The 9,501-nt window shown below is 36.9% G+C and overlaps 1 protein-coding gene across 3 annotated transcripts; it reads left to right on the plus strand.

The window, feature by feature from the left end:
* The first annotated feature begins 995 nt into the window (after nucleotides 1-995).
* On the plus strand, nucleotides 996-9,029 carry rnf170 (ring finger protein 170). Of its 3 annotated transcripts, none has more exons than XM_047372554.1 (7): nucleotides 996-1,079; nucleotides 2,362-2,525; nucleotides 3,187-3,262; nucleotides 3,684-3,798; nucleotides 3,973-4,046; nucleotides 4,228-4,359; nucleotides 7,952-9,029. In XM_047372554.1, the coding sequence occupies exons 2-7, from the start codon at nucleotides 2,386-2,388 to the stop codon at nucleotides 8,219-8,221; spliced, it is 807 nt and encodes a 268-aa protein (XP_047228510.1). In that variant the 5' UTR covers nucleotides 996-1,079; nucleotides 2,362-2,385; the 3' UTR covers nucleotides 8,222-9,029. The 3 variants fall into 3 exon arrangements, with proteins under 3 accessions (XP_047228510.1, XP_047228509.1, XP_047228511.1); XM_047372553.1 differs by lacking the exon at nucleotides 996-1,079 and adding an exon at nucleotides 1,086-1,264; XM_047372555.1 differs by lacking the exons at nucleotides 996-1,079; nucleotides 2,362-2,525 and adding an exon at nucleotides 1,086-1,264.
* Nucleotides 9,030-9,501: the final 472 nt, after the last annotated feature.

Consider the following 9,501-nt stretch of genomic DNA (forward strand, 5'->3'; position numbering starts at 1 on the left):
AGGAATCAGAACCACTCCAATAGCAGCACTCCAGGCAGAGATGGGAGAGATGCCATTAGATCTACGAAGGAAACAGTTAGCAATAAATTACTGGATAAACTTACAAAGCAATAATCCGGATCGTCCCACAAGTGATATTTTAAAACCATGCTGGGAAAAAGAAAAAAAAAAGTGGGTGGAGGATATAAAACCATTAAAAACTATAATTTGTTCAGACTCAAGTTCAGCATTAATAAGTTTAAAACATAATTATTCAGATGATATGCCAGACATTTTGTTGGAAATAAAACATACCTTATTCAGAATACAAAGGATGGGATTAATATTAGAGTTTTTATGGGTACCGGCACATGTAGGAGTTGTAGGGAATTAGATGGCAGACAGGATGGCAAAGAAGGCAACACAAAACCACATTAGCTTTATAATTAATATTAGAAGGTCAGAGGCGAGAAATATAATTAAACAGAAAATCAAGAAAGAGTGGCAAAAAGGTGGGATGAAGAAAGGAAAGGAAGATGGTTTTATAGAATCAACAAGATAGTAGAAGAAGAACTGGAAGAAGGAGCAGAAAAGAGGAAAGGTTAATAACAAGATTAAGAATTGGGCATACAGGACTTAATTCTACGTTGTTTGAGATAAAGAAACATAGTACAGGAAAATGTGATTATTGTGGAGAGGAGGAAACAATAGAACATGTAATATTGAAGTGTCAGAAATATGAACAAGAAAGAAGAATTTTGAGGAGAGAATTTGTAGGTATTAAAGAAAATTTTAATTTGATAGATACTTTGCAAAGAAGTTTAGGTAGCAGACGACATATTCAAATAATAGTTAGATTTTTCAAAAAAACTAAATTAATAAATTGAATTTGATTGTTGTAATAGTGAATAAGTAAATTTATAACCATGAAGAACCACACTCCATACCAGTCGGTGGCGGTAATGCACATCATAAAGTTATTTGCAAACCGCCAAAAAATAATACAAGAAGAAGAAGAAGAAGCGTTAGCTCTCACTCCATCGCAGTAGGTGGCGGTGATGCGTCCTGAAGTGGAAGAAGTGAATGAGCAGAGGGAGGAAGTAAGAGTCAAACTGGTTTCATCATGCAAAACAGCAGCTTTCTATGCAATGATATTTGATATGCTCGCTTTGCTAACTGTCTAAAATAAGCAACTGCTGGAAACATTTAAATGTCTAGACAAGTTGAATGAGGTTGACAAGTTAAGGTGAAGAGCGATGTCCGGATAAAGGTGGACGTTTTATTAGTAGGTACCCTACTCGGTGTAAATTTAGCTTGTAATTTACATGTTATTGTTTTAAGTTATGCTGCTTAAGTTAAACGTTGTAATTATTTGACTCTTTTACAGCTACTGTGTAGAGGCGGGCTTGGTTAGATATGTAAAAGATTAACAACCTAATAAACAAGGCATACCCGCCCATTTTCTCCCTTCTTGGTGTTTAAGCTTCTCTGAGCTTCTGAAAGCGAAAGGTTAAATCGCTTTATATTCACACCGCTCGTCTTAAACGAGCTAACCTCACTCAACTTATTTTACTTTGGAAAAATATAAGCTGGGTGCTTTTTTAGGACCAGAATATCCTGTCAGAGACGCAAACAAGGCCATCAGAAATGCATCATAACGAGCTAGTGAAACAACAATTAACAAACTTTACTGTACGATAGATTTTTTTTTTTGCTTAGCAATCACATTATTTAATAAAAAAATGGTATCTAGAACAAAAATCTATTTTTACAATATTTAATTTTCATTGTAAATGTAAAGCTTACCAAGTTCGAGGTTGCGTTCAAAAGCAGAGAGGAAGGGGATCTTCTGCTGATCTATTCACGTTCAAATACAGTGTGCTTGAAATGCATTCGCGGCACAGACACAAGCATCAGAAACTATATAATTAGATTTAATAAAACTTCCAAACTATGAAGGTTTTTCTTAGTATGTATACAAGTATCAACCTGTCCTGTGTGAAGGCATTGTCTCTTGGGGCCACCAGGCTAGCAGAAGGCAGTGAACAGCCTGAAACGATGTGTTCAATAAAAGTCACCAGCTGTTCTTTAAACAATAATTGCAAGTTTTCTCATTCCGTATTTAAAACGTCTAAATTTCTAGATGTCATCAAACGCAGCATCAATTTGGACTCAGTTATAAGTGCTTTGTCGTGTTAATTGGGGTGTTATCATGTGTTGGGGCCAGTATGATTAAAAGTGAATAGGTCAAGATGCTTATTGATACAAAGTTGTTTTTTTTAATCATTCTGCTTGGTACAAATATATTTTTTCCTCTTATATAAATTAAAGGACCAAAGAACACTGTGAGGACGCTAACCTATGCTTTCTCCCTGTGTTTAGAGTTGAAGGCTATGATTGTGGATAATGGAGGATGGTCAAGGTGGGCACTTGGACTACCTAATCCAAGTTGAGGACACCATCATTGAGGGTGTTAGCAACCAGGTCTTGCTTGTTGTGGTTGTCAGTTTTGCCCTCCTTGCAGGCATCCTCATTTTGCTCTGCAGGTAAAGTCAGGCTGGGGAAAAAAGATAAAATTTGAATTGTTTTGAGAAAACAATAAATAAATGGTCACAGAAGTACATTTTTTGTTGAAAAGCAGGAGTTGTATTTTGTGTACAAGTTAAAAAATCTGTCAAACTCTTCAACAATCAGTTAAAGGTTCAAGGCCAAGAGAGCGAGAAAGTAATAATTTGCATGTAGGGCTTGCTATTGACAATGTAAATGCTAACGACATATTCAAGAGCACTATTTGAAGCTCTGCTCCTCCAACTCCGCTACTGAAAATACACCAAAGTATTTCTTTTTCTTGCTGATTTAAATTTCATAGTTATCCAGAAACCCCAGAAAGATCCCTTACTTAGCTGTCAATGAAAATATCTCAGTTGTAATCTCCTCCTTACAGTCACTGAATCACCCAGACCAGATGGTCTTCCAACTATCTGATTTATTCACAGAAGGCAAACTCTCAACGTCATCCTTTAATGCAGTACTAACCAGTAGTCCCACAGAAAATGTCTCATGGTGACCCAATAATGATGCCTTCCTTTGAATTAACTTTTTTAATCAATTTTTGAAACAACTATTTAATCTTCCTGTGATCCTTTTTTTCAAAGTCCCTTTTTGGAAATCTTCTGTTACCAAGCAACTTCCTTTTGACCTTTACAGACAGGAGGAGCAGAATATTCATCCTGAGAATCAGGAACATGTTCGAGCTGTCCGACAACAGCTCCAAACTGAGCAGGTAAGGAGGGAAACACTGCTTTTTTCCAGCTGAATAAATTTGAAACTGTTAACAAAATAAATATTAGAAAAGGAAAAAGACTTTGAAATCATTTTGTTTGTTTCAAATAATTTTAATATTGATGTAAATATAATGCTAAGTATGTTACATACTTTTAATCAAAATCTTAAAAAAAACCAACATTTTAAATTCACTTTTGTTTTAAATAAATGTCATTTTCCTCATTATTCTTGATGATTTTGCCTGGAAGTAGATGCAGGGGAAGGCAGACACATTTAGTCAGGAAAGATCAACCATATTAAAATTTGATTTAGGTGAAAAACTCCAGCATTACTTTTATTTGGAGGATTTGTATAAAGTGCACATGAACGAATCGTTGTTGAAATTTTACATGTGTGATTAGGTTTTTTCTTTTCTTTAGGATGAAAATCCACAGACAGAGGCCAGGCAGCAGTTTTACAGAGACATGTCTTGTCCTGTGTGTTTACAACAAGCTGTGCTGCCGGTGGAGACCAACTGTGGACACCTTTTCTGTGGTAATTATATGGAGTGTTTAACAAATTTGTGTGTAATTTCAATTGCATAATTTGTACAGTAAGAAACTGAGTAAAACAGGAAGTGGTATAGTTACTGTGTAAATTACTTTTTATACCATATTAATGTCCTCAGTAAAGCTGTTTTTATGTATTTTCTTCTTCACTTTTGCATAGGCTCCTGCATTATAGCTTACTGGAGGTACGGCACCTGGCTGGGTGCAATAAACTGCCCAATATGCAGACAAATGGTGATTGTTACAATGCCGTATTGTAATCCTGTCATTATTGTCATATTTCGAACACTTACAGCTGGTGAGACAGACTGACTGACTGACTAACTATATTTGAACTTAATTTCTGTGGTTTAGTGATATGGATAGTGCTTTATGTCTCAGAAAACTTTGACGTGTATTTTTTCTTTCTTTCTAGGTAACACTACTGTTCCCATTATTCCACGAGCACGCCACTCCAGAGAGGGTGCAGGATGGCGACGCAGAACCTCAACTTATATTACGAGATATCAATGATTACAACCGTAGATTTTCTGGGCAGCCAAGATCTGTACGTTTTTCTTTTTTCTTAAATATGTTTGGTTGCAAGTACTTAGGTTGAAATTGTATTGTGCAAAACAACTGTTCTTTTCATTGAAATGCAGATATCTTTTGAGATTTTTATGGTCTTTGTGTTTTGATATTACAGGAATTAATTTATTTCAAAGACTTTATTAGTATTGAAATCTACTTCTTATTTGATCTTTTGTTAAAATATCTTTGCATTATTCGTTTAAAGAAAATCATGCAAGTAAGTTACCGTTCCTTACCTAGCCCTGCAGTTTGGAGTAGCATACAGTGACAGTCATATTTATTTGCACAGGTTTGTAACCCTGAATTAAATCCATTCTTTATTGGAGTAGCATAATCTCACAATAAACAAATTAAGAAAAATACAATCTTTAATTAGATTAAAAGTTAAAAATAAACAATAACAACCCCATGTTAAGAAATAATTAACACTACTATTGGTACCTCTAATAACACCTTTTAAAATCTGACCTGATTCAGTAACTTAATAGAGTTCATATCCCTGGCAGATTCAGGTTTAAAGTCATCTTTTTATTTTACCAACGTGTTTCATCTGACTGGAAGTATTATTCAGAGTTTGGAGTGGCCCAGCCAGTGTCCCGACTTGATTCTGATAGAGGATCACCAAAGATAAATTGTCCAAAAAAAAGACAGTGCAAACATACAAAAGCTGGTCAGCAATGATAGGATGGGTGTTTGCTGAAAAGCCTATAAAGATTTTTCCATTAATTACTGAGAAGGGGACAAATAATTTTAACAGACACGTTATTGTTTTTTCCAAAACGGATACTCTTCTTAAATTGTTTGATTATCTTTGGACAGATGCTAGTCTCATTTCCTGGCAGAAACAAATAACTTGGTTGAATGAAACTAATTTAAAATCTAATTCTGTCAAGGGTACAAATACGTTTGGGTTTAAATGTGCTAAAATAATATTTCTTTTATTTATACATTTCCTTTTTATAGTTAATCAGTTTTATTTACTAATGCATTGCTTTCTTTTTGTCTGTTTATAAAAATGATATAACACAAAGGCACATTGTGTTTAACCACTGGCCAGTAGATTGGAGAAGGACCTGTAGTTATTTTGTCATCATGCACAGTGAGCAGGTTGGTAGAGGAGATTTAAAAAAACAATCCCCTAAAGTCGGTGCATCAGCGGTTGGTATCTTGGAGTCATCAAGCTTCTACAACTATTAGACAGCATCTACATACCAGCCATTTGCTGGTTGCATGTGGAAAAGCACCTTATGTCCACTGCTAAGTATGGTAGAATACTTGTGATGCTGTGGGCCTGTTACTCTTCCAACTGACTTGGAAGCCTTCTAGGAATGCATGGCATTTTAAACTCATTAAAATATCAGGACATTTGAAATAAAAGATCTACAGCCTCCCCTAAAAAACGGAAAAAGGGTCGTCAATGGGTCTTTTAGCATGTTAATGATCTAAAACATATGGGCAAATCAACACAGAAAAGATTCACCATACACAAAATTACCTTTTATCCATTGATATCTCAGTCCCCAGACCAAAATCATGCAGAAAACCTGTGGGGTGAGCTGAAGGGAAAACAGCATAAGGGAGGGCCCAGGACTCTGGACAATGTAGAGATTGTGTAAAAAGATGGTCAAAGATCCCTCTGACTACAGGTCCTTCTCAAAATATTAGCATATTGTGATAAAGTTCATTATTTTCCATAATATCATGATGAAAATTTAACATTCATATATTTTAGATTCATTGCACACTAACTGAAATATTTCAGGTCTTTTATTGTCTTAATACGGATGATTGTGGCATACAGCTCATGAAAACCCAAAATTCCTATCTCACAAAATTTGCATATTTCATCCGACCAATAAAAGAAAAGTGTTTTTAATACAAAAAACATCAACCTTCAAATAATCATGTACAGTTATGCACTCAATACTTGGTCGGGAATCCTTTTGCAGAAATGACTGCTTCAATGCGGCGTGGCATGGAGGCAATCAGCCTGTGGCACTGCTGAGGTCTTATGGAGGCCCAGGATGCTTCGATAGCGGCCTTTAGCTCATCCAGAGTGTTGGGTCTTGAGTCTCTCAACGTTCTCTTCACAATATCCCACAGATTCTTTATGGGGTTCAGGTCAGGAGAGTTGGCAGGCCAATTGAGCACAGTGATACCATGGTCAGTAAACCATTTACCAGTGGTTTTGGCACTGTGAGCAGGTGCCAGGTCGTGCTGAAAAATAAAATCTTCATCTCCATAAAGCTTTTCAGCAGATGGAAGCATGAAGTGCTCCAAAATCTCCTGATAGCTAGCTGCATTGACCCTGCCCTTGATAAAACACAGTGGACCAACACCAGCAGCTGACACGGCACCCCAGACCATCACTGACTGTGGGTACTTGACACTGGACTTCTGGCATTTTGACATTTTCTTCTCCCCAGTCTTCCTCCAGACTCTGGCACCTTGATTTCCGAATGACATGCAGAATTTGCTTTCATCCGAAAAAAGTACTTTGGACCACTGAGCAACAGTCCAGTGCTGCTTCTCTGTAGCCCAGGTCAGGCACTTCTGCCGCTGTTTCTGGTTCAAAAGTGGCTTGACCTGGGGAATGCGGCACCTGTAGCCCATTTCCTGCACACGTCTGTGCACGGTGGCTCTGGATGTTTCTACTCCAGACTCAGTCCACTGCTTCCGCAGGTCCCCCAAGGTCTGGAATCGGCCCTTCTCCACAATCTTCCTCAGGGTCCGGTCACCTCTTCTCGTTGTGCAGCGTTTTCTGCCACACTTTTTCCTTCCCACAGACTTCCCACTGAGGTGCCTTGATACAGCACTCTGGGAACAGCCTATTTCTTCAGAAATTTCTTTCTGTGTCTTACCCTCTTGCTTGAGGGTGTCAATAGTGGCCTTCTGGACAGCAGTCAGGTCGGCAGTCTTACCCATGATTGGGGTTTTGAGTGATGAACCAGGCTGGGAGTTTTAAAGGCCTCAGGAATCTTTTGCAGGTGTTTAGAGTTAACTCGTTGATTCAAATGATTAGGTTCATAGCTCGTTTAGAGACCCTTTTAATGATATGCTAATTTTGTGAGATAGGAATTTTGGGTTTTCATGAGCTGTATGCCACAATCATCCGTATTAAGACAATAAAAGACCTGAAATAGTTCAGTTAGTGTGCAATGAATCTAAAATATATGAATGTTAAATTTTCATCATGACATTATGGAAAATAATGAACTTTATCACAATATGCTAATATTTTGAGAAGGACCTGTATATGCTCTAGTCTTAAGAAATGTTATTGGGGAAGACTAAGGGCTGTACTGTTAGTAAAAGGTACAATATTAGTGCCACTGGTGCTTGATTCAAAATATTTTTCAACATGGGATAATTTCCCCCTCTGAACAAATGTTTCTCATATTAATAGTTGGATTTTTTTTAAATTAGTTCAGTTTGAGACTACACAGATAAGATGAATTTATTTCCGGGCTTTTTACTCATCCAGTAAATGTGGCCCAGCCCTGTATTTAAAAGAGACCTTTTCATAATATTCTGTCTTGTCTGTTTTTTCTGTCTGCAACTCCTGTCAGCTTCTGGATAGACTGCGTGACGTCCCCACCCTGCTCCGTCATGCCTTCAGGGAGATGTTTTCTGTGGGCGGACTCTTCTGGATGTTCCGGATTCGAATTCTTCTCTGTCTCATCGGTGCCATTACCTACCTGGCCTCGCCGCTCGACATTCTCCCCGAAGCGCTTTTTGGACTTCTGGGTTTCATGGACGACTTCTTCGTGATCCTCCTCCTGTTTGTGTACATCTCGATCATGTACAGAGAAGTGGTCACGCAGCGGCTGAACGGCTAGACCCTCAAACAGACAAAGGATGCTTTGGGAAAAGAGAACTCAATATCTAAAGCGGACATGTAAAAAACTGAATAAAATGTTCTAAGAGGAGTTTGCTAATGAGGTTGGGTTTTTCAGAGGGCTTTACTTTAATTAAATGGACCATTAGTTTCTAACTGGAGAGGTTAACAAATCATTGTGAATGTTGACTTTCATTATAAAAGTTTCGATTAAAATTAATTTCCAGTTAAACTAATTCAGACGAACAAGAGTGAAGAATAAATGAAAGGGTATGATCAAAGTACTGCATCCAGACTGGCCCATTTTTGACAGTGCCATTTAGCAATGTGAATATCAACATAATATGGACAACTGTGCAATATAATGACATCTTAAAAGTCTTGTATTTATGGATTTAACAATCACATTTGCATATGGATTTTCACTTCCAAGGTAAAGTGTGGAACAACTATAAAAAAGTACCTGTTTGAGCTCGTTTGTCACTACTTTAAAATGTAGCTATGCATACTTTGTGATGACTTGAAAAGCAGAGCTTGTTAAACCAGTTGGAAGAAATTATGTGAATAGTTTTCTAGGCATCAATTTAAATTCAGTGATCAAATCCTGCTTCCAGCATGCATCCAGGTAATGCTCAATACCTTCTTGCATAACCAGTTTTTTAACAAGCCATTCTAAAAGTATATGGATAATCCTGGACAATGTTGAATGTAATTAATCTAAAAATGAATGCAAAGTCACTTTTGTTAAGTTTACTCAGCCATTTTATTAAAAGGAAATTTGGTTCTTTGAGCCAGGAAATCAAATCAGATCTTAAATGCTTCAGCGACTTGTGTCCTTTTGTATTCAATATTTAACTGTTGAAATTAGCATGTACAATGCAGATCTTTTTTCTTTAATTTGTAAATTCTTTTCCAGTGGTATGGGTATATTTTCTTCAGCAGATAAAATGAATAAGTGAGATGTCAGAGTGTGCTGCTGTAGAGTGGTGTGGAAGATATTGTGTTTGTGCAGAATTATGCAGTTAATATTCCCAACATTTTAGATGTAAAACTGAACTGCCAAGGTTAGCCCTGAGTAGGTTTGGTAAGGGGAAGAAAAAACACTGCCTTATGTTGTTAATTTTGAGAGAAAAGAAAATCTATAATTGTGTTGATTGATTTCATTATTAAATGTAGTATTAGCCTTATTTACATTTTCCTTCTGAATTTCATGGCAGGTATTGTTTGCACTGTCCATTCATTTTAATCCGGACATGTCAGCTAAAAAATGCACAAGTATTA

This window comes from Girardinichthys multiradiatus, chromosome 8, assembly GCF_021462225.1.
Source record: "Girardinichthys multiradiatus isolate DD_20200921_A chromosome 8, DD_fGirMul_XY1, whole genome shotgun sequence".
NCBI lineage: Eukaryota > Metazoa > Chordata > Actinopteri > Cyprinodontiformes > Goodeidae > Girardinichthys > Girardinichthys multiradiatus.

Bases quoted from the DNA above. Each gene is read 5' to 3' on its own strand.
- rnf170 (XM_047372554.1), top strand. From the start codon at position 2,386: ATGGAGGATGGTCAAGGTGGGCACTTGGACTACCTAATCCAAGTTGAG. The intron at 3,799-3,972 runs GTAATTATATGG...ACTTTTGCATAG, and splicing joins CTGTGGACACCTTTTCTGTG to GCTCCTGCATTATAGCTTAC. The intron at 4,360-7,951 runs GTACGTTTTTCT...AACTCCTGTCAG, and splicing joins TTTCTGGGCAGCCAAGATCT to CTTCTGGATAGACTGCGTGA.